This window comes from Fusarium tjaetaba (genome assembly GCF_013396195.1).
Source record: "Fusarium tjaetaba strain NRRL 66243 chromosome Unknown NRRL66243_c0000157, whole genome shotgun sequence".
In the NCBI taxonomy this organism is placed as follows: Eukaryota; Fungi; Ascomycota; class Sordariomycetes; order Hypocreales; family Nectriaceae; genus Fusarium; species Fusarium tjaetaba.
In genome coordinates, this window is record NW_023501353.1 from 62,153 (window position 1) to 85,325 (window position 23,173).

General features: G+C 49.4%; 8 protein-coding genes across 8 annotated transcripts; 1 reads left to right on the forward strand and 7 right to left on the reverse strand.

Moving 5' to 3' along the window:
• Positions 1-301: 301 nt before the first annotated feature.
• Positions 302-608, reverse strand: FTJAE_7753 (antioxidant and metal homeostasis factor; the record flags this gene model as incomplete). The annotated part of the gene is made up of 2 exons (XM_037354501.1): positions 302-459; positions 518-608. 2 exons carry the CDS (start codon positions 606-608, stop codon positions 302-304), a joined length of 249 nt encoding a protein of 82 aa, XP_037205134.1.
• A 2,463-nt stretch (positions 609-3,071) lies between these two features.
• FTJAE_7754 (uncharacterized protein) lies at positions 3,072-3,959 on the reverse strand (the record flags this gene model as incomplete). The annotated part of the gene is made up of 1 exon (XM_037354502.1): positions 3,072-3,959. The coding sequence occupies one exon, from the start codon at positions 3,957-3,959 to the stop codon at positions 3,072-3,074; it is 888 nt and encodes a 295-aa protein (XP_037205135.1).
• Positions 3,960-4,548: 589 nt separating this feature from the next.
• On the reverse strand, positions 4,549-5,412 carry FTJAE_7755 (uncharacterized protein; the record flags this gene model as incomplete). Its single annotated transcript, XM_037354503.1, has 1 exon — positions 4,549-5,412. One exon carries the CDS (start codon positions 5,410-5,412, stop codon positions 4,549-4,551), a length of 864 nt encoding a protein of 287 aa, XP_037205136.1.
• A 430-nt stretch (positions 5,413-5,842) lies between these two features.
• Positions 5,843-7,274, reverse strand: FTJAE_7756 (sterol carrier 2; the record flags this gene model as incomplete). Its single annotated transcript, XM_037354504.1, has 2 exons — positions 5,843-6,725; positions 6,781-7,274. 2 exons carry the CDS (start codon positions 7,272-7,274, stop codon positions 5,843-5,845), a joined length of 1,377 nt encoding a protein of 458 aa, XP_037205137.1.
• A 739-nt stretch (positions 7,275-8,013) lies between these two features.
• FTJAE_7757 (uncharacterized protein) lies at positions 8,014-8,607 on the forward strand (the record flags this gene model as incomplete). Its single annotated transcript, XM_037354505.1, has 1 exon — positions 8,014-8,607. The coding sequence occupies one exon, from the start codon at positions 8,014-8,016 to the stop codon at positions 8,605-8,607; it is 594 nt and encodes a 197-aa protein (XP_037205138.1).
• Positions 8,608-9,195: 588 nt separating this feature from the next.
• Positions 9,196-11,672, reverse strand: FTJAE_7758 (uncharacterized protein; the record flags this gene model as incomplete). The annotated part of the gene is made up of 2 exons (XM_037354506.1): positions 9,196-10,950; positions 11,001-11,672. 2 exons carry the CDS (start codon positions 11,670-11,672, stop codon positions 9,196-9,198), a joined length of 2,427 nt encoding a protein of 808 aa, XP_037205139.1.
• Positions 11,673-15,578: 3,906 nt separating this feature from the next.
• On the reverse strand, positions 15,579-17,669 carry FTJAE_7759 (transcription factor 25; the record flags this gene model as incomplete). The annotated part of the gene is made up of 1 exon (XM_037354507.1): positions 15,579-17,669. The coding sequence occupies one exon, from the start codon at positions 17,667-17,669 to the stop codon at positions 15,579-15,581; it is 2,091 nt and encodes a 696-aa protein (XP_037205140.1).
• A 1,061-nt stretch (positions 17,670-18,730) lies between these two features.
• On the reverse strand, positions 18,731-22,291 carry FTJAE_7760 (uncharacterized protein; the record flags this gene model as incomplete). Its single annotated transcript, XM_037354509.1, has 6 exons — positions 18,731-20,101; positions 20,303-20,543; positions 20,598-20,633; positions 21,026-21,068; positions 21,626-22,037; positions 22,112-22,291. 6 exons carry the CDS (start codon positions 22,289-22,291, stop codon positions 18,731-18,733), a joined length of 2,283 nt encoding a protein of 760 aa, XP_037205141.1.
• Positions 22,292-23,173: the final 882 nt, after the last annotated feature.

Here is a 23,173-nt window from a genome sequence, read left to right on the forward strand (position 1 = left end):
GACATTTTTGATACGACATTCGGGATTCCTATCATGCGCAATACGTGCTACACGTCGATCGAAGTTAACGCACAATGATGGGATGGCGGTCAAAGTTCCAGACGATGGAAGTCAAAGTTGAATTCAATCAACGGTCTAGATTGGTTAAGAGGTTTATTTATGAAAACAGATGATCCTCCTTTTCTCGTTACCCGAGACCATAAACACCGAATGTTTCCCAAGCGCTTGCAAAGCTAACACATATTCAGATGGATCGATCGCTCGTTACGTCCTCGACTCGCCTCCTATCTTGGTGCAGCGCTTAGGCGGCGACCTCGACGGACTGCTCAACACCATCCGCCTTGCCAGAGTTGACCTTCTTGCCAGTCTTTGCGATCTTCTGGAGGACAGTATCGTATGGGAGCGCGGTAACGACCTTGGCGGTCTGGTTCTCAAGGGATACATCGTAGCTCTCGACACCTGCAAAGGGACGTTGTTAGCAGCGGTCAGCGGCGGTCATTTTGATGAGTATACATACCGTCGAGCTTCTTGAGGACCCTATCGATGGCACCGGAGCAGCCGCCGCAGCTCATGGTGATGTTGAACTCGTAAGTGTGAGTGTCGGCCATTGTGAATGTGTTGTTGATTTGTAAGTGTGAGGTTGAAGAAAATGGCGGGGTATTTTGATATGTATCTATCAAATGGAGTCGTGCGTGAATGGAAAGCTGTCGGAATTAGAGGTCCGTGCTAAAAGTGGAAATTGAATTATGGGAATGGGAAGATGGAGAAGGAAGAGTCTGAAGGGGAATTGCAAATAATTAATAGTCGTTGTGAAGGGGTATCTTGAGTTGCAGTTGTTGAGAGAAATTGGCCGCTGGCTGTGACGGCGGAAGTGAATTATTAATAACCAAGTGACAACACTTGTTCTCTGTGCTTGGACGCCGCGATAATTGCGCAATTCGTTGCCTCAGGTCCAGATGAAACGTGCTCAATACAACGGGGAAACTTTTCTGAAACGCCTCTGACGGGTAATTACTCCGAATCTTGGCCTTTTCTACTTCTGAATCACGGTTTCGCTTCTGTTTCCTTTGTCACAGTTTATGCCTTTTATCTCGCTGTTGCTTCAGTTGTTATTTGATGAGTAAACTTGCTCAGTGGCCGAAGGGTCCGTGTAAGTGAGTGAGAGAGTCTAAAATTAGGTGCTAGTTATTTACAGTCAAAGATCGTCTCTCGTCATCTTGGGCTGCGGGGGCATAAGCCGTGAAGCAATTATAGATTGATGGAAGTAGAAGCGCCTGAATAACGGACTCTGTTAATTAAATTAGACTGTGGTGATTTGCTTTGTTAACTGTTTGATGTCAATGACTTGTAGGATCCGACGCTCACATTCACAAAAATACTACCCTATACCACATGCGAGATTTTGGATTCTGCTTCTCCTTTCACTGCCTATTCTCTAAAGATTGATTGAAACCTTTCATGAATTTCTCATATACTTATGTGTTACAACCAGTGTCTTGTCGATGATCTCCATTTGCGCAACCACGAGTGTAGTCAAAGTCTTACAGTCAATAGAGCACAACCTTGCATCATGTCAAAGTTTCAACCTAAATAAACTACCTCAGCCTTTGAGCACAATCAAGCATTGATCATCTTATCAATCAATCTCTCACTGCACAAGACATGCACATATGATTCGTCATTCTCGTCTCTAGTCTAGAGAATACGCTACCGACTCACGGCGAACCAAAGAAGCACAGACAAGACACGATACGAAAGAATGGGCTGATTCTGATTTTCTCGAGTCCCACCTTTTGTGACATGATGTGAGCTGCCTGCTACCGGCCACACCGAACCAGGTCAACGGTAGTCCAAGGTAGTTCGTAGTCTCGGAGGAGAGACGCCGTTAAAGTAACGAGACTATTGCTACCTTATCTTCAGCCGTTTATCCAAAGAATGCAACGAAACAGTTGCCTTCTAGAAACATTAACCAAAGTCCCTGCAGATGCATGCATTAGCCACAATTCGTTCTCCTGACTAGAAAAATAGTCCATCGGACTGCATCGAAATCAGATCACCTGCTAACCAAAGTGTTCCGTTTATAGTACCGAAAACAGAAAAAAGAGCCTCATGAGGCTCTTCCGCATCGGCTCGGCCCTATCTATACCTTACCCATGACCCAAGAACCATCCAGAGCCGAGATACAGGGACAGGCAGATGAGATTCTGATAAGTTTTCAAGATGAGGCTCTGCTTTGGTGTTATTCTAGAAACAAAGCCACAGGGTGTGTACGATATACGCCCAGCATCCCCCCGGGTATCTGGCCGAGCATCCATGATCTGATCTGACGATAGCAAGGATCGTGGACTTCGATCGCGGCTGTTTTCTCGGTGTAAAGAGGCTGTGCTTCGCTAGATCTCGATATGTGGACTTGGCCTTCCGTTGAAGTCACGATATAGTTAGACTGTACTGTCCTTGGTTTGAACCCCCACGGTGGTATGACGGAGTTTTGGGCATGTTGCAGGGTCAGTCATGTAAGATGCACGTCGGAGAAGTTAATGAGTTCGTGGCCTCTTACGTATGGGCTGGGAGGGTTCTTGATATCGATGATCTGATGTGGTGTTGGGCTTATCTTGCGGTGAGTGGGCTTCGGTTTAGCCGGGAGGGTATTAGTAGGGGTCTTGGTGATGGGCTGGACTATGATGTGTCATTTTGGTTCGTAGATGGGGTTGTTGTATTTGCCATGGTGGTGTAGATGCAGATACTGTGATTTGCATATGGTTGGCTCTGGTGTTGAGCTATCCATGACCAGGTATCTAAGCACGTGTTTCTTTGATGGACTCCTCTCTATCATGGATGAGATTACGGACTGTAATCGTGTATCTTTCGGAAGCAGTATGAGTTGAAGAGTACTTATGAACCTCGGCCTTCATAGTACCATCATAGTGTTTTCAACTAATCGAGATATACGAATCAAGTCTGCTTCACTCGTATCATTGAGATGGAGACTGGGCAACTGATAATCAATACCATGGTATAAAGCTCTTGTGCACAGTAACTCAAACAATACAAACACACCCAACATCACTAGCTCAGAGCCAAGTAGGCAATTCCTTCACAGTCACATGAATCTGCGGCGTCTTCAACTTCTCCTCATCCTCATCCCAAATCTCCGGATCAACCTCAGTAGTGCTCCACAGATCATCAATATCCTCAAGCCACTCCGAAAGCTCGCCCTCTTCAACATACTCACGATCCGTTTCTTCATCAGTGTAATGGAATTCAACCTCGTCGTCACGCTGTAGGAACCTATCAAGCTCCCACCGTGGCTGCACCGGTGCGTCCAGCGGTATCTTGACTTCTGCTATGTGTGCTACATCAGGCAGCTGTCTCTTGATCATATGGGCTTTGGGGAGTTCGTTCCACAGGACGTAGATGGCCTTGATGTTCTTCATCCATGGCAGTAGAACAGCGATGTTGCTAATGCTGTAGTAAGCTGTGAATGCTGGGAGTGCATGGTATTTCACACTCTCCATTATACGAATGACGGCAGCGTGTTCATCATCATTCTCCCAGTCCACGGTCAGAAGCTGGAATGATTCCCATTTATCCCGAGAAACGTAGAGAATATCTCGCTCAGCGTCAAAGTGACGAACGAGGATATCGCCTTTGGTCTCTTCGCGAAAGTACCACTCCAAGTTATTCTTCTTCCTCCATTGCTCAATCACTCGTCGACCCTCTTTGCACACGGCAGCACAGGTGGGAATAGGTACTTGAACACGAGGAGGCCGACTTAGTTGTTGAATGCCTTGCGTAGTCATGTCGTGAAATGTAACGCCAGGGGGAGAATACTGTGCCCACCAGTCCATGTTGTACATGTATAGGGCGGCACCGCCATCTCCTTCAGGGAGCGTGTGCTCCCAAATAGTAGCACGCACTTCTATTGGAAGTTTGGCGAATTGAGGGAATGCTTGATCCATGGTGAGTTCAAAAGAGTCACTGAATTCAGTATATTCGACAGTAGAACATGAGGTTGTGGTGTAAGTGATGTGAAAGAATCAAGGTCAGAGACGCGCTTCAGCGCGTCTCTGACCCTCTGACCGAGGGTTTTATATCGGTCAAATAGGGGGTTAGGGCTTTAACTTTTCTTTTTTCCAGTTTGATACGCCAATTAGTTAGTGCCGTGATCAACGCGACATACCCCTTACAAGGATCAGCTCAAATGTAATTTCGTTACGGGCCACGTCTGAGAATATTAGAAATGTTGGTGGTGGTGATGCTTTTGTTGGGCTTCAATACACCAGAGTGGATAACTTGTGCAGTGGTACATTTGATGAAAACGGCATTTCGCTTAGGAACTAACTGGGAATTGGCTACTCGTTCATGGCTTCAATTTCTATTGAGTTGATACAATTCAGATATATATTTGTCACTGTGTAGTCCCTTTTACGCGAGTATTGCTTGTCCAGGCTATGTTTGCTTTCATTGAATGGGTCGATGTCGGCCACATCAGATCAAATACAATGCAATGCCAACACCAATTGCCATGGTTCCATCAATTTCTCAAAGTTACCTCATAATATCCCAAGTAGGCACCTGCATGACAGTCACATCAACTCTGGGCACCTTGAGCTCCTTGGTGACGCTGTGAGCGATATCCGGGAAGCTCTCCACCAATATCCGCCAAATGTTATCTATCTGCTTCTGCGGATCTCGGAGATAGACCTTGTCGAATCGTCTTAGTTGATTGTGCCTGTCCAGCCGATGAATATGAACCTTTTCGTGAGGCTTAGGCTGTGAAGCAATCTCGCATCGCTGCTGGACTGACATATCGCTCCACCACTCGCGACCATTTGGCAGAAGTGTTGTAATCTTCTTGACGACGGGGAGGTCGTTGAAGATGACGTATATCTTTTTGAGGTTAGGTGCCCGTAGCATGAGGCTCGCAATATGCTCGGCATTCTCGAATCTCGACATGCTATCGGCTGACACGGCGAAGTTGATGATGTTGTTGCGTAGGTTCTGGTGCTCCTCGGGGTCGAGCTCATCGTTGTTGACGAACCCCTCAAACATATCCCATTCATCTTGGGGCACGTAGAGTATATCTCTCTGCACGTCAAATGGCCGGACAATGATCCTTTCATCCGTCTCCTGACGATCATACCACTCGAGGTTGTTCTTGGCCATCCAGCGATGAACAACGGGGCGGGCGTCTCTGGAAACATTGTATACTCCAGGAATAGGGACTTGGATACGGGCAGGGAGGCACGGGTTGAGATCCTCGCTAGGGTAGGGACCTCGAGGCCTCGACGACGGGAAGAACTCATTTGCCCACTCTGTGTTGAATATGTATATCGCGTTCTCATCCTCGGGGAGGGTATATTCCCATATTGCTGCGCGCAATTCTGGGGGCAGGTCGTCAAATCGAGCCATGTCAAATGAACGTGCTCTGTTTATCAACAGTCTTTGTATTTTTGTTTTGTTGGGGAGAAGTTGTCATGAATTATTCCACAGCAAAGTGAAAGTGAAAGTGAAAGTGAAGGTGGGAGAGGGGAGAGGGGATCAAGTGATCGCCGTGCCAATTATCGATGTAAAGTGGCGGTTTTAAGTAGGTAAACATGGATGCAACATTCAAAATATGCAATATCAACAAAATGGAATCCCTTGATTGGACAGTCTGATTTTCAATCAACAAGAACTTATTGCAATAGATAAGATGTATATGTAGTTTTTGTGTTATGTTTGTTGCTCAAGTGAATGAATGTGTGATACAGCAGTCAATATATATGACATGTATTTATTCGACCATATTAACCTAGTAGGTGTACTTGGGCAATCCATCCAAGAACGTTACATACTCTTCTTAAAACCTCGCCTCAACCTTCTTCTCAACATCCTGCAACGCCCACTCACTCCTGTTCTTCTTGCTCCTCACCAAATCAACCTGCTCCTGCGTGAACCCCTTGGCCTCAACAGCAGGATTATACCCCAACTTGTTCCTGTTACCAACCATGGTCGAGTTGACAGCCTGAGCAACTCCTCCATCTGCTCGCTTGTAAACAGTAACCACTGCTGCGCCTCCAAGACCGAGATTGTGCTGAAGACAGTATCGTGTGTTGGGCGTAGCACGGTTGTTGGCCCAGCCTCGAAGATGCCAGACCAACTCAGCGCATTGCGCAATGCCTGTTGCGCCGAGGGGATGACCCTTGGAGATGAGACCGCCTGAAGGGTTGATGACGTATTTTCCTCCGTAGGTGATATCTCCTGAGCGGACGAGCTCGTGTGCTTTACCCTTGTCACAGAGACCAAGAGCGTCGATGGTGATCATCTCATTTGCGCTGAAGCAATCATGCAACTCAACGACTTGACAATCACGAGGTGAAATACCAGCTTGTTGAGTAGCCTCCTTCATAGCACGCTGAGACATCTCATAGCCCATCAGATCAATAGAGCTTTGGGAGAAGAGACTTGGTGCATCAGTTGCGAGATGCTGGCCTGCGATCTCGACAGCCTGTTCCCGCAGATGGGGACGAGCGTTGAGGAAGGCTTCAGATACGATGATGGCTGCTGCGCCGCCGTCTGAAGTTGGGCAGCATTGGAGTTTGGTGAGGGGTTCGTGAATCATGGGAGATTGGAGGACTTGTTCCTTGGTGTAGACTTGTTGGAACTGAGAGTAGGGGTTCTTGGGGGAGTGGGCATGGTTGATGCGTGCAATCTCTGCAAAGTCCTCAGCCGTTGCTCCGTATCTAGATGAGTTAGTATAACTATATCCTGGTGTTGATGTGTATAAGAGGTACTCACTTCTCCATATACTCTCTTCCAGCATTACCAAACATCTGAGCAGCCCCGGGAGCGTTAGTGACGCCCCTAGTCTCTGCCATCATCTTGATCGTCGTCCCAGTAGGGTTCTCTCTATCCTTAAAGTTGCTCTGCAGACTGCCCGCGGCCATCTTCTCGAAGCCCACGACCATGACACAGTCAGCGGCACCGTGCTGAACAAGGGTTCTAGCCATGTTGAGGCCTGTGCTACCTGTCGAGCAGTTGTTGTTGACGTTGTAGACGGGAATTTGGGTCATGCCGAACTGGTAGAAGACACGCTGGCCGCATGTGCTGTCGCCGTAGCAGTAGCATGCAACACCTTGGTCAACATCATCATAGTTGATCTGGGCATCAAGAAGAGCTTTGATACCGGCTTCGAAACCGAGCTCGGTGTAGTCGACTTTGCCACGGGGCTTGATGAACTTGGTCATGCCCACGCCAAGGACGTAGACGGGGGACTTTTTCTTGTCAGGCATTGTGGCTGTATTGTGTATGTAAATAAGGTAAAGTATTGCTTGCTATGAATGAATACCGAGAAAGATGAGTTCAGATGCCAGACAAAAGGGAGTGTTGATTTATGTATAAAACATGATATCACTGCCATTAACTGAGTTAGCTAAGGTAGTCAACCAACCCCAGGATCGACAAAAATTTACCCCGGCTTTGATCCCAATTCGGTAAACAACTCGGTCCAAGCCCAAACTCGCATCAAATAGAATCGATCCTCTCGTTGCATTCACTGTCTCTAGCCTCTAAAAGTTTCAATCATCAGCGAGTGCGGGGGCGCCTAAAAACCAACCGAGATGCCGAGGCTCGTTTGCTGCTTCAACATTTCCTCTTTGGGTCGGCAACGAATTCACTGACTACGACGGCTTATTCACTCCAATCTTAGTAACAAGAGACAATTGGAATGGGTTTGCTATGCGAGACCAAGTTACAGTCACAGTTACAGTCAGGAGTCGGGACAATTAGTCAAGGTCGGGCTCCGCTCCCGGCCGAATAAGTCGGCGCCGTGTTCCATCGGCCGAGTGGACACAACAACAGACCAACTCACGATCAAGCTGACGAACTATAAAAGCAAGTCATTCTAGGTATTTAATTCATATTCAAGATCTTGATTTGTTGCCACTGTGAGGCTCATCTTCCGTCTGTCTTGTCATTCTTGGACATCCCCTGAAGCCTCGCCTCACCTCACTCACTTACACCAAACTCACAATGCATATCCTCCTCCTAAGCTCTTCAAACCACAACAGCGCTCGCATTATCCAATCTGCTCTATCTCGAAACTTTACCATCTCTTTCCTTACTCCCCAGACTTCACAAGTTCCCCATCACGCAAGCATCACCCTGATCGATGGCCTACCCGCTTCCCAACACGACCTCGAAATAGCTTTACAGACACCAAAGCCCCCTGAAGCAGTCATACTCGCTTTCTACAACACCCATGTTCTGGAAGCAGTCACTCACAATCTTATCAGGGCTCTAAAAGCCATACAGACTGCTGAAGCAAACGAAGAAAAGGAAGCTGTAGCAATGCCTCTTCGTCTTGTGTTTATCCAAAGTAACGCCTTGCAGTTAGAGGCAGACGGTTACAAGAGGGTCGACAGAATAGTGCAGGAAAGTGGCTTGCCTTTTGATCTCGCGCAGTGTCCTCGTCTAGCTGGTCAACTCTCTGCCACCATCCGGACCTCGCCTGAACAAGGTCGTGTTGCTGCTTGGTTGGCTACTGTTAAGAAAGCGAGAATGGCCCATTTCCCGCGAGATAAAGCATGGAGAACAAGTCCAATGGAAGAGAACAATCTGGAGTAGGTGATATCAAGTTGCCATGACAGAAATCGTAATGATTCATATATGCATCTGGAGATCGAGTTGCTTGCGGGGATAGTTTTGGTATTGATCCTCATCAACAGCTCAATCCATTCCCATGTTCATCGATTCCATGTGATATATTGTCCAAAGTCCATTCTATCGATAACTTGACAACTAGTTGACTTATTGGGCCTCTGTTATATGCCAAACACACCTCTTCCTTTCCCTTGGTTTGTTCAGGCGCAAAGCATGCGAAAGCTCACGCTTCAACCATCTATTCCTAATGCGCCTCGCAGGGCCACGTATGGCCAACAGTATAAACGCATCTTAATACAATCATCCCCGCAGGGAAATCCTTACCAACGCCCGCTGAACTTCCCAGACCCTCCCTGTATATTGTTCTTTTCAAGTCCAGTTTGCCTTCATCTTTGCAACTCACATATCCACACAAACACTCAAATCAATACCTTCCAGCCGCCCAAGACAAAGAAAACTCAAGTAAAAGGTAAAAGGGGGTAGTAAGAAACAGAGAACTCGAGACTCAAATCTTTCTTCAAACTCAGATACGCATATATGCCCTTGATTCCATTATTCCCACCCTTCCCATAGCATCCAGTTGTCAAAGTCGTTCAGAGCTGCCGGGACTCCAATAGAATTTCGTTGATACATGAACGGTACATGATGCCGGTATGCATCCCCTTGGAAGCCATCGACAGGAACTCCAGTTGAGCCCATGGGAACACCATCGAGGTTCATGTTGGTCGCCCTTAGGCAACGATCCAATACAATGCGGAGGTTTTGTGTAACCTCATCTGTCTTAACTTCCGGTCTGGACACGCATTCCAGAACAACAGCAAGACAGACCACGTCCTTGGTGTCCCGACCACTGATGTTACGAACCAAAAGGTCCAGCGTCTTCTCCACAGTGCTGATCAGTCGTGATGGCGACCAGAGCACAAGGTTCTCTGGGTTGTAGGTCGGGAAGTCGTCTGACGAGTCAGGAGACATGCGCAGAGCTTGTGAGCCAAGTCCGGTGCTGTCAGAAGCTGGCCGAACTGCAGAACGTATGTAGAAGCACACACTCAAAGCCGCCTGGATAATATCCTTCTTCAATACCTGGTGATACATCTCGGCAATATCTTGGAAGTGCGCTAGCATAGGGTCTAGCTCGTCCAGGTATTTCATGATCACCATCGAGGATCTCAGATAGGCTCGAGATATTTGACCTGGCGCGTCAGATGCTCCTATAGCAAAAGGTCGATAAAGTGCAAGTAATGGCCGTCGCACATGCATATCCAGGATGACCCTCGACCTCCATTGCTTGCTCTTCTGTGCATCACTTAGAATGCCCTGCCTAGGGAAAATATAGTTGATATCATCAAGGAATCGCTCCAGCTTGGCTCCCACCTCCAGGATCTCTTGGTAGTCTCGAATTGTGTCGATGCGATTCAGCATGTGAGCTACTTTCATCCGCACACCCAGAGTCATGGCTGCATAAACTTGCATCTGGTTGTCGGTAACCACGTCTATGGGTTTCGACTGCGGGAGCTCTTTCATATCTGGGAAAAGCTCGACGTCATCCAGGTTGCGGGGCGGCCGACAAGTAAAGTCTCCTTCCCGTACCAAACAAGGAAGATTACTTGCGAGTGAGATATGGAGGTCCATATCGAGAATCGTAAACCATAATCGTCGCCGCATTTCGCCAAAGTATATGGGGATTCGAGGTTCAAATTCGGAGGGATCGCGGTGAAGACCCATTGTCATGGCCATGCGTACGATTGAGCCCAGAGATGTCCAAGAGTCCTGGATCCGCGGGGTGATCATTCGCTGTGCATGTAAGAGCAAGACCTCGACCTGGAGTACCTCGAACTCAACCAGCTGTTTCCCTCTCAGACTATCCAGCCATGTTCGCACAAGAGCGCATGCTGTTGGGATATGAACGCCGTCAGATCGCTCGTTGCCAAGCCCTTTTGATTTGGTTTCGAATCGGGATGCGAGGGAGCAAAGTGAAAGTAGCTGTGGCAAGAAATACTCGGACTGTATTTTCCCTTCCCAGAAAAGATTGTACTGCTCCATGAACATGGGTAAATGGACGATACGATAGATGGTCTCCGATGTATCGACATATGAGGCGACAAGCCTGTCACATACTGCCTTTTTAGGTAGAATATCAGTCATCCGCTTCTGAACGGGCATCATCGAGTCCACAAAGACAGTGATCGGAGACAAAGATTTCCGGTACTCGTCAATGAGCGCTTTGTGAAACCGCTTGAAGTTTAGCAGAACATCTCGGACGCCATTGTTATTCGAATTGTTTGCCATGAACTCCTTGGCTTCGTCAAACTATCAAGTTTAGCAAACATGTACTTCAAGGTGATATCAAGGACAATTACCAAGTTGAGCAAGACACGGGGACTATTTTGGCCGTGATATCTTGTTCGCAACGCTCCTTGCTTGACTGTCAATCCTCGGATGGTCTCAGAGGACGCAGCAATCAGCCTGCCACCACTGCCTTCCGAAACAACGGGACTTCTGGCCATGAGTTGCCTTTCAAGCCTTTCCATGCGCATTGACAACTCTTCGAGTGAAGGCGCAGCCCCAGTATCCCCGTTGCGGATAGGTCCATATGTTGAATCGTTGCTGGGGAGAGGAGTGCCTGAGTTGAATATGCCGGGGTTACAATTGCGCTTCGCTGGTCGAGCTGGTTCTGGCATTTCGGTATCTGAGCCTTCAGAGAGGTTTGCGGAGTCATGATCCATAGCATATTTGCAGGTTCGGTTCGATTTCTGGCATTGAGAACAGGGACAAAGCCGATCGCATCGTAGCTTGCGCTTCCGGCATTCGGTGCATGACTTGACTGGCCTGGGTCTCTTGACACTTCGTTGTTGCTGCTGCTGTTGCTGAGTGAGCGCCAGACCTTGCGATGGCGTTTGCTGGTGTAGATGGTGTGGTGGCGTTTGTTGCTGCGACAGCGGTGCATCGTAAGCTGTTGAGCTTAGAATAGCCTGCGAAGCTGCAGCCGGGGCGCTGCCACCATCGTGGGTAGTTGAGTGCGCTGTGGTCATCTCAGGCATGCCTGCGGCCATGCGACTGACTGCCAGAGGACTATACGATAAGGATAAAGCCCGAAGCTACAAGGGAACGAGCGCTCGGTGGAAAAGTGGTCGGTGGAAAAGTGGTCGGTGGAAACCGCATGCGAATCAGAGAGGCGCAAGTACGCGAGGTCGAACAAACGGTCAACGAGCGAGGGTCCAGTGAAAGTGCGCTGACCAGTCTCGAGACTGAGCAATAAGTGGGATGCGGTGGTATTCACGATGCCGATGACAGCCTCGGCTGGGAAAGGTAGACAATGGTAGGTCGCTGGCGCACTGGGCTCGCAACTGACATGGCGGATAACGAAATAGAAGGGACTCGAGCAGAGTTATGGAGGAAGTAAAGCCAAGAGCAGAGTTGTCTAAGGCGAAGCCGAGACGGATAGGCAAGTTAGAGCCTAGAGGCACCACCAGGCACGCAGCTTCGGATAGGAAACGGGGCACAAGGCACGGGGCACGGGGGACAGACAGCCAGGACCACACCGGTAGACGTAAGGTTGGTGGTAGTGTAGACTTTTGGATGCAGATGGGATGGGACGGGGCAGTTTGAACTTGCCAGGCCAGGGTCGTTGAGCTTTACCTTGTTCGAACGGGACGCAGTTGACGCCGTGGAGCTAGCCTAGAGCTCAGTGGCAGTGGTCCGGTCCGTTGCCTCTCTTTTTTTCTGATTTAGCCACCCCAAACACGCGCACGCGCGAGTCGGGCGATCCAGCAGCGCACCTGCGGGCCTGGCTACCTGGCTGCAGATGAGAGCTAGGGTAGTGGACCCGTTGCGTTGGGCTGGGTTGGAGTTGGGCTGGACCTCCGTAGAGTCGTACTGGAGGGATATTCTCGTTTTGTTAGATACGTGATAGCCCCGAGATGTGATTGGTCTGGAAGCGCATTGTGCGAGGTACAAGGATGCTTGATTGTTGACTGCTTGATGGTGGGATCTAGCACATGGGCACAGTGATCGCTAAACTCCTTAATATTGACTTTAGTCAATGACTGAGTCGTTCGTTCCGGGGCTGCTTGAATGCCCGGAGGCGCTGGAGTCGCCGTCTGGAGCTGGAAATATTTTAACTTGGCGGGGGCCCGGTTTGATCGGCCGATGGAGACAATTCAACGAACCCAAGACACCGTACGGAGTACCTTGTCTTTGATAGGCGTTAAGTTATAGGGACCAGAACCTGGCTAGAACGTCAGAACGGGTCCGGTTCTTGGTATTGTAGATCGCTTGTGGTCTCTTGGCCAGAGAATTGGCTATTGTGTGTCAAGTTGAGCAAGATAGGAATGTATTGTATGGTCAATAACACGATTGGTCCCCAGAAACAACATAAATGTGATGAGGCGGTTATTCTCAGACGATCACTTGAGTTTGTTTATGATAGATGATGATGAAATAAGCGTTCTTGTTGTGCAGTATCCACTCCCTAGGTAGGTCGTGACAGTGGAGAAAAGGCTCCTCCTTCTCTTTTATCAGACTGGATTCTGATATTGGACGGACTCTGCCACAGAAGGCAGGTACGAAAAGGCCGTAATTGCCTTCCCAGCGCCCAGCGCCCAGCACCCAGCATTAAGATTGGATCCAATGGTTGTTGGGGGAAGGCACCAGCAGCTGTAGTGGTGTCCTTCTCTTTCACCTCGGAGCCGATCTCTGGGCCTAGACCATTAGACCTTTGAAAGCAAGTGGTCTCGATCGCTGCTGTGCTCCCCCAAAAGGATACATGAATCGCACGTGATACTTGAAACTGATCCTAATTCCATATTCGCTATCAATAATACGAATCCTCATTCAAATGTAATCATCATCAACACCTCCTTCTTCTGTGATCGACAGCCTCGACCGGTCGTTTCGCTGTCCGTCCCTTTTCGGGGCCACTATCAAATGTCACCGCCTGGAGTCCTCAACATAGAAAATGCTTGGCCGCATGGCTCGTGCCAAACCAGGAACATCCATCAAAGATTATCAAGAGATTACCAATCCGACGAAAACCGAGAAAACGCACAAAGAAGGGGAATTCGATGATTCCAGCGGAGGGCCTTGAATGGAGATCTGCATATGTAACTATGCCGATCGTGACACTTGACTTACACCACAGGCACAGCACGGTTTTGCTTGGCCCATCGCCCATCAGCGGGTTCACCACGGATTCAAAAATAATCCTTTCGGCCGACTACTGTGCTCCATCGAATCCCCAGTCTCCTCCGCACACGCAAACCCGTGCTTTTCGCAAGCATTTCCATTCAATCCCCGGGCCATCGACTTACACAAGACATCTCAGTCTCACTTTTACCTTTATTATGGGGTCGTGAGATATGTTTAGCACAAGCGTCATTATCTAAGCCTCAATTATTGCGAGTCTCGAATTACAGAAAAAGAGCGTAATGGCAAGGATTTGGTTTCCGATAAATGATGTTCGGCCTTTCGCTCTCATAAGGTCTGAATCGAGCTGCTTGACTAGATACAAGCGCCTGCGTGGAACGACAGCCCATTGCTGGTTCTCCGCCAGTTACCATAGTTGTCTTTTGGCTTCTCATTGGCATTAACATGCTCGGACAAAATGGCCCAATTGGCTCCTTAAGGCTAGAACCATTCTCCACCATGTTTCACCCTGGTTGACGTCCCCAGAGTCTGGAGTCCAAAGTCCCAGACCGAGTCGAGTCGCGAGCCGCAGTCTGACTTGGACCATACCTGGTGTATCATGTGCTCCGAATCATCAGCCATGAATTTTACATGCGCCGCATGCGCCTGAACTGCTACGACAAGTAACTCCAGTCGGCCGACGGTGTGCTCCGTGCTTCTGATTTAGGTGTCGGGTTTCTCGGCTCCGAGGAAAATTCCCATTGTCATTATTCGTTCCTCGGATCGTTCTCGACAAACGCTAATACGCCCAGGCCAAGACATGGGCACCTTCTATTGCTATTATTGTTCACTGTCCATCAGCTGCGCACTCCTGGTTGATCCATGTTGGCACTTTGGCTCAGCAACGCCAATCGATGTCGATTCACATCCAGGTCTCTCGTGGACCAAAATGCCGCGATTTACTGTGATAAATGCAATCTCTCAATGCAGCATAGCTGGAATGGACTGTTCGCTCAACAAGTCCTAGCCGCTCTGCGAACTGCTGTCTTTATTAGTCCAGGATGACTGCCATGCACTAGACAGGGCTGAAAAGGCACGCTACGGCCGCAAGAGACAGACACTCCGGAATCCTTGTACGACCCTCGGGGGGCAAGAAAACAGCGAACCTTAGGGGGTCTCAAAATAAACTCAGTAAAGGTTATGCTAAGCTTAGGCTATGTTACCTAAGTCTTTTTGTCATTCAGGACCAAGATCTTGTGTTTTCTTTCCTCAGCTAGACGACCTTGGATCAATACCGACTTTTTTTTATGAGCGAGATAGGAAGCTGGCAGACTTGTGAAAGCTTATACAAATCGTCAACACAGCATAAGTCTTGCTATGCCTCTCAAAGTCCGAACAATCACTCGAAAATTTACAACAACCCTTGTCAAAGTGCATGTTTATTTTACCACGTTTCTACAGTTTAATTGGCTACAGCTTAGTAGGGTTCATTAACTTCTGCCGCCCTTTCTAGAAGACTTCATCTCCGGTACCGCTCTAGCAAGTTGGATGGCGTTGAAACTTGCTCAATTGATATAACGAAACAGTTTAATGCAATTTGCAATTTGTCTAATGCATAATGGTACAACTAGTCAGAGACTATTGAACACTCCTTCAGCCCAATAAACAAAACTGGTTTGTGTTCTTTCTTCCCACGGGAATAAGAGATTGCTCAGCCAAGAGCGTCTAGCAACTTTTGATGGATCCTCTACTCCGTACTTCTGCACCATCGTCATGAACCCCATGTTCCATTATTAGCCAGCGAATAGTCAGCCTCACTGACTCTCGGGCCAAGCCCCTGGAAGATCACTGCTGGGCCCTCTCTCCTGATCCTCATCCTGATCAGGCTCAGGCTCGTGCTCGTGCTCCTGATCGTCATCAGCCTCATCTGGCATATCGTGGCCATCAGCATTCGGCCCGGCTATTATGCCAAGGACTTGCATCATTCGTTCGACAAATCCTTGAGCATCTGCTCCACGTTCGTGCTCTTCAAGATCCCTCATCAGTTCTTCATCGTCTAGTGCCTGCACGGCCGCAAGGTGAGCGTCCTCTTCATCATCTTCATCACCGCCAGGTGCACCACCCTGACCAATTGCCGCAAGGCGGTCAAACATGTTGTTCAAGCGTGTTTCGACTGCACTTGGTTGAGCTCGTTGTCGGTTAGCAAAAGGCATCCTTGTGCCTTCGCCTGAAAAGATGTTTTCCTCCTCAGGGGGTGGTAGAGGGTCGAATTCGTAGTTCGGTTGAATTTCTAAGTACTCTCGTGGCGCCAGACCTATAAGTGATGTCTGACCCTCAAGACATACAAGCCTTGTGACGCCTTGATCAGGAGGAGAGTCACTGCTGGGAAGCACACTTGTATCAACCTTTTCGAGGCTCTTGGCTGTCTTTTCAAGGAGAGGGATAGCTTGTGCGTTGTTCCAGATATCCTTGGCTTGGTGGATGTAGAGCTTGACCCAGAACGAACGCGAGTCTGAATCGGCGTTTATGCCCCAGATAGATGGAGGTGTGTCAAGGTTCAACTCCTGGAACAATGCACAGTACAGCCAGGGGACACGTCGCATGCCCTTCTCGAGCTCTTCAGTTGCACGAGCAGTATTGCCCAGTTGCAAGTGTGCCAATACCAACGTCTGTCGAAGGTAGACCGAGTCTCGGTTATCTGTCGTCTTCTCCAACTCCTCTACAAAATCGATCAACCACTGAGACTCATGGGCACGAATGGCCAGCCAATGGATGAAGTGTCTCATGGCATAAGGATCACCACTTGGATGCAAAGAGTACATGAGCTTAGCCCACTCCAGGGCAGTGCGATTGGTGCCCTTTCGCACGAGGCTTTTGAGGTAGTGATATCCAGCCAACCAGAACTGCCTGTTTTCTGGACGGCGGAAGTCAAGACGTGCTTTGCCTTGCTCGATGTTCTGACGGAAGGCGTTTGTGGTCACACGACCAAAAGTGAAGAGAGCCCGTTCACAGAGCTCAGCTGCGAGAGCCTGGTTCTGGTCTTGCTTAGCAATAGAGCTGACCTGTAGGAGTGTCGAGACATGATAGGGTGCTTCCTTGAGGAGAATGATCATTCGCTGAGGGTCTCCTATCTCCACGCATGTGAAGAAGAAAGCTTGCAGAGCGTCGTAACTTTGAGAGTGCGCGTAAGCATACTCCGTGAATGACCCATCTTCGGCTTTTGCCACCTCCCTCATGGTCAAGCCACCAGCACTTTGTTTTGGCCAGTGCTCGCGTCCTTGGATGAACACATTTCGACGCAAAGAAACCTCTGGAAGTTTCGGGGCTCCAGGAGGCCCTCGCAGGTAAGTTTCGAGGTCGATTTCTCGCTGCATGGGGCGACTATTGCGTTCTTGTGCTTCCTCTGCTGCGGCGGACTCGATGACGTCTCGACCAAAGAGGCTGCGCATTTCATTGTTGGCCTTGAGGTGATATGGGTTGATTGAGAGAAGCTCGTTGATTCTTCGGGTCTGGGCTGCTGTGTTCTCTGAGGTAGATGTGTTTGCAGGAGTTGATGCCTTGATGTTGAGTTCTCTCATGGCCTTGTCGATCTCATCCTCATCCTCCTCGGGAGCTGCAGCCTTGGCCTTGGACTTCTTCTTTTTGTTCTTCTTTTTCTTGCTCTTCCCTGTAGTGGATGGTTGCCTGATTTCGGTCACATCCTCCTCAGGTTGTTGCTGGTCCTCATCCTCATCTTGTGGTTCGTCGTCATCGTCACCACCCAAAGCTGCGAAGAGGCTCACGCGAGGCTTTGGGGCGATAGGCTCATTCTCTTTATCGCTCTCACCCGAGCTCTTTTCTGTCAGGATTTGAATTTCCTCTAGCTCTCGCTGCTTCTGCAGCTTGCGAAGTTGTCGAGTCGACATTGTGAGTGAAGATGTGGGTGTCACGAGTGTTTTTTTCAGTTTGGTATAGGGTGAGCGAATGAATGTGAGCCGTGGCAGTGACGATTGAGATATTTGAAGAAGGAAGAATGAAGAGGATTGAACAGGGGTCAGAGGGTATATTTATACAGCTGTTGGTTCGCTTTAATGTTGTCGGGAGATATTACGCTTCAGAACTTGAGGCTTTGATAATGAGTCAGGCCAAAGAGACACGAGAGGATTATGACGTGTGCGGGGCTGTGGGCAAAAAAATTAAGCTCTTACAGTTCACGCATAACATCGTCGCTACCAACCAAACAACGTAGGTACTTGGTCAATAAAGTCAAGGAGAGTCCAAAGTAATTATTCGACGTTGTCGAGTTACGAGCAAATACCGCTTTTAACTCTCTCAACACATTCACGAAATAGTATCATGCTCATGTCAAGTTTGAGCAAGTAGTCACGGCATTCATCACAAGAGAAGTGCGTCAACTTTGTTTGAGCTTGAATCATTGGTTGTATTCATGTCAGATGCCTCATTCCTCTCCGAGTTGTGTGTGCTTCTGATATGTATCAAGCTCCATTTCCTAGTTTTATTTGCATCATCATGAGCTTTCGTCGCCTCATTAACTAGGCTTCCGTCTTCATAACCACCAGCGCCAGGCCGTGCCAGGCCGTCCTTTGTGTTTTTTTTAACTCTGCAATTCAAAAAAGGCAAAACAAGTTCCTTTTGTAGCCTGCTATGCGAAAGGGCCTCCAATTCCGCCCGCTTCCAATTCAATCCTAACTCCAGGCCTCGTTCTTATAGAGAGCCAAACCCCCCATTCCCCAAACCCGTTCAAACCCCAAGAACGGTAGGGAACCGTGTTTCGCTTGTGTAAAACAGCAGAAATGCAATCGTCCCAAAAGTAGGAAATTTGTGATACATGTTACGAGCAATTATGAAACCTGTATCGGTTCGTAGCATATTCGACGTTGTGGTGTACCGCCCAGCCTTGTAGTGCCGTTCGACATAGCTGACATATCTCAATTCGTATTATACTGGCCGGTGACGTCGCGGTCGATTATTGCTGAGCAGGCGTGTTTTGATACTGAGGACGGTTTCCACCTCGTCCACCGCGGCCATAGCCACGACCGCCCCGACCACGACCACGGCCTCGACCACGGTAGTTGCGATAAGCACCATCAACACTGCCCTGACCAAAGGTCTCCATGTTCTTGCGCTGCTCCTCGCCCCTCCATTCGCGACCGCCGGGCTTCTGGCCTCCGTTTTCGGTTCGCTCTCTGGATTCGCTGGAGATGTTGTCAAAGAACGATCTCGACTTGTTGTAGGCAACAGCAGCATCGTCAGTCGTAGTCGAGATCTCGGGCTGCTCGGTGACAGCAGGGTTTTCGGGTGTCTCCAGAGGAGATCCGGCAATAGCCTCCTTAACAACATCTTGCTTGTTGAATTTGGCATTAGACTGGGCGAAGTCGAAGTCCGAGTCGGGAACAGCGACCTTGGCGGCAGCAGGACGTCCACCACGGCCTCGTCCTCTGTTGGTTGGTCCCCCTCGGACAGCGTTGACCCGCATCTCGTTGACTTTGTTCGTCAAGTTGTCCATAGCGTTGCCACTGTTGTTGCCCAGTTGGGCCATAGCAACAGCGACCGCAGCCCTAGCAGCGTTGGTGGCATCCTGAACATTAGGTGGTGCAGTGGCTGACGGAGCCTTGCTGGCAGCATCACCTCCTGCGCCCGGTAGAGAGAAGGGCTTGGCAGCAGAACCCGTCAAAGGAATAACAGGGTTGACCCGGTGATTCCTTGGTCCAGTAGGAGTAGCCTTGCTGATGTCCTCAGGCTTTGCTTGGCCATTGGCTGCTAGACTCGCAGCAGTCTGCTTGACTTCCTCAACCGAAGGTTTCGACTCGACAGGTGGTGTAGGGGCATGAGAGAGCTGTCGCACGCCTTGAGCCAGCGATTTGGGTTCCGTGGGAGGTGCTGCCTGTCCGCTGGGAGTGGCTTGCTTGGCTCGATCGGCGCCAGGTCCAATAGGAGCTGGCTTCGCATCTTGTGAGGGACCAGAGCCTGAAGTGGCTCGTTGGTTCGCGGCAACTTCAACGGGTGCGTTGGGTCCAGGAGCACCGGGACCGGCGAATGGAACATGATACTCATTCTGCCAAGGTGCGGGACCTCCAGGACCCCCGGGACCGTTGGGGCCACCTGGGCCGCCCGGAAATCCCTGACCAGGAGGGAACCAGCCAGGAGGAGGAGGATACGGCATGTTCCCAAAGTTAGGGCCTGGGCCAGGTCCTGGAGCACCACGACCCCAATTTCCTGGTGGTGGGCCTCCGTAGAAGTTGTTGGGTGGGTAAGGTCCTTGGCCTGGGCCGAAAGCAGCCGGTCCTCCTGGTGGAGCATTTTGGTTAGGCCCTTGGGCTCCAGGGCGAGCTCGAGCCTTGCAGCTTGTTAGCTTATGTGTCTTGAACCACAATAGCAAAAATGACAGCAGAGTGTGAAATCCCAATCAGAAGGAAGGCAACGGAAATCTCGACATTATTTTTTGCGCTTTCCGACAATGACAATGTTTTACATCCGAAATATTTCATCATATGGGAGAAGGAGAAGGGGGGTTCAGAAGGAAGGAAAATAAACTTACGCCAACGATGGCCGGATCATCGGGCACAGCTGGAGGCTTGTTCTCCTTGATGTTGGGATGGTCCTCAATTCGTAGATCCTTCACGTCGCTGCCTCGGAATACAATGTACTCGTAGACTTGGTCGGAGGAGGCAATCTCTTCTTCAGGTCGGCCTTTGCGACCTTCGGTACCGAATGACCTCACATTCTCAAGTGATACTGTCGACTCGTCCGAGTTGATTTCATGTAGAGTGCCAACATAGCTGTCGCAAGGTCAGCGACGCCAATCAACTGAGGCGATTGAGCAAGTCACATACCGAATATCGCTTTTGGAGATGAGGGAAATGCGAGACCTATGGCTGCGTAAGCGGGCGTAGGCAGGCTTCAATGACCACGTCCAGCATACCCGAGAAATTCAGACATCGCCGATGTGAAAAGCCACGTTCAGCACGTGGTGAGCTTTGTGGGGGAGAGAAAAACGCTCGAAATACAAATACAGTAGCAAGAAGATGCACGAGTCGGTGGGTGGGAGAGAGAAGGAGATTGTTTGGTCGTGAGCGAGGGGGAGAGAGAGAGAGAAAGAGAGGCGTGAGATGAAGGAGGGAGGGGGAGGTTGGTTGTGTGGAGGTAGTAGAGTTTTGTGAGAGATGAGGAATGAAAAGAGGCTGGAGGTTTCTAGAGCAAAGCCCTGCTAATAGTAAGGTCCGGATTAACCTCGGCTGCTTCTCGGCGATTGTTTGGTTACGTAGCTCGAGGCTCAAGCTCAAACACCTCGAACAAGAAGTTACCTATATATAGTCAAAGCTGTGGGTGTTCACTGATGCACCAGCATATACAAAGTGAGTGATTTAGCTACGTTTGACGATGAATCATGGTGTTCTACTATCGCATTGGGAATTCGTAGAATTTTCACCAAAGAAATGACAAGCGACACTCATCATGAGAGTGGATACAGAGACCTTGTATATTGAGGACTTGATATTTCCAAATTACACTCTAATCATTGTGATTCCAAAAAATTGTTATAGTAAGACAAGACGGTCTACATCTACAAATCACTAAGCATGCTAAAACTCCTTCATCAAACGATAGTACGCGTAAGGCCCATTATCAATAACAGCACAGCGCATCCATTGTAAGCCGGGTCAAGAAAACGACTGCCTAAACTCCGATAACCAAAAGCCCATTCCTCATCGGAACTTGCTGAAGATGACCGCAATAATAAGAATAACCAAGACAGTGATGATAGAGATGGTGATTATCCGATTTGTAGCCATCCTGCGATTTCATAAAATGTCAGCTCTTCCGTAATTGACATGACGTCTGTGTAGGCCACTTTACCTACGCGCCATGCCCCTGAGTGTCTTGACGCTCCTGTCCACGTAGCCCTCACTCTCGAGCATTATGCCGCGGGTGTGCTCGATGGTTTCTCGCTGCCTGTTGAGGTCTGCTAGGGTCCCTGCGCCGATGGCTTCGGTCTCGTTGGCGAGGGCCTGGCTGGCCTTCAATCGCTGTGTGCTTCGATCAAGACGGTCGGTTCCCGAGAGTAGCTGCTGTCGCTGCTCCATGTGAATGTCTGATGAGCCAGCGGGGTCGTCTGTGTATCGCGATCCGAAGAGTGCTGAGCGATCGGAGGAGAGAGTGGTCAACTTGCGACGAGCGGCATCTGTGTCTGATTCGTAGTTTCGGAAGCGCTGATTGACCTTGGTGCGAGAGCTGGTGGGAATGTTTTGCTTTTCCAGGCGCATTGCGCTGAGCTGAATAGCGAGAGAGTTAGCATTTAGCATGGACCTGAGTAGTGGTGGCGATGTTGAACATCCGATAGACCTACCTGCTCATCAAGTTCCTCCAGCGCCCGCTCGGCTTGGCTAATAGCGGCTTTTCGAGGCTCACCAGCTAATTCAGGGATCTGGTCCAGCTTTTGGTTCAGGTCTGCTTGGATGAGCTTGAATTCAGCCTCGTATGAGGTGAAGAGCTCAGAGCCAGCATCGGTATCGAGAGGGTTCGACATCGTGAAAGGAGACTGGAGACTGACAGGAGATTGAGGGGAAGGGGTTGCAAGTGCGGCTGATTTCGGTCGTGATAGGAGTCGGATGCCGAATTATAGTATTTGCTGGGGGATGTAGTTGACTTCGTGTCGAACGCGCAATATTCGGGTGATGTTGGATGTGAGTGGTTGATGGTTTGACGTTCTCGTCAGCGTTCCAGGTTCGGCAGGCCGAGTGCTGAGTGAGTGCCTGGTCGTTTGCGTATGAGAGGCCAACCTAGTGACCAATGAACGCAGCACGCCATGGTACACGTGATATGGTGGTCTGTGCACGATTGAAGCTGGGGCAGTATATCACTGAGAGTTGCCGATGAAAATTTGGGCTTTTTCTTCTTTTTTTCTCTTCATAGAAAGTTGAATACCCCGGATTGCGAAGAAAAAGCGGCTCAGCGCCACGACCTCGGTCAATGGCGTCGGGTTGAAACAAACTGGGCAGACGAAGGCGGGTTTATCCTGCACGGCGCTTTTAAGAATTGGTGACTCGAATTACCGTTTACCAGTCCCGTTGAGTGTTCGACATACCATACTTTGAGGTCTTTGGTGGAAGATTGCATAATGAAAGAACGATCTTGAATGTGTTGCATGTGAAGATGATGTTCCAGATCAGCTATCATCCTGCCGGACTCGGCGTTGTGTAGAGTTTTCTGCGTTGAGGTTTTCAGATGTCGAGGCTGCTGATGGAGGAAAAAACCCTGAAACGGCATTTCAGCCAAGCCACATCCAGGATATTGATCAAGATGTGGCATGCTGCATATTCCGCGAGGTTACAGTGCAGCCACAGGAGCATACATAGCATGAACCACCCACCTGAGCTATCGGATAATGCCATTGAAGGATCCATTGCCA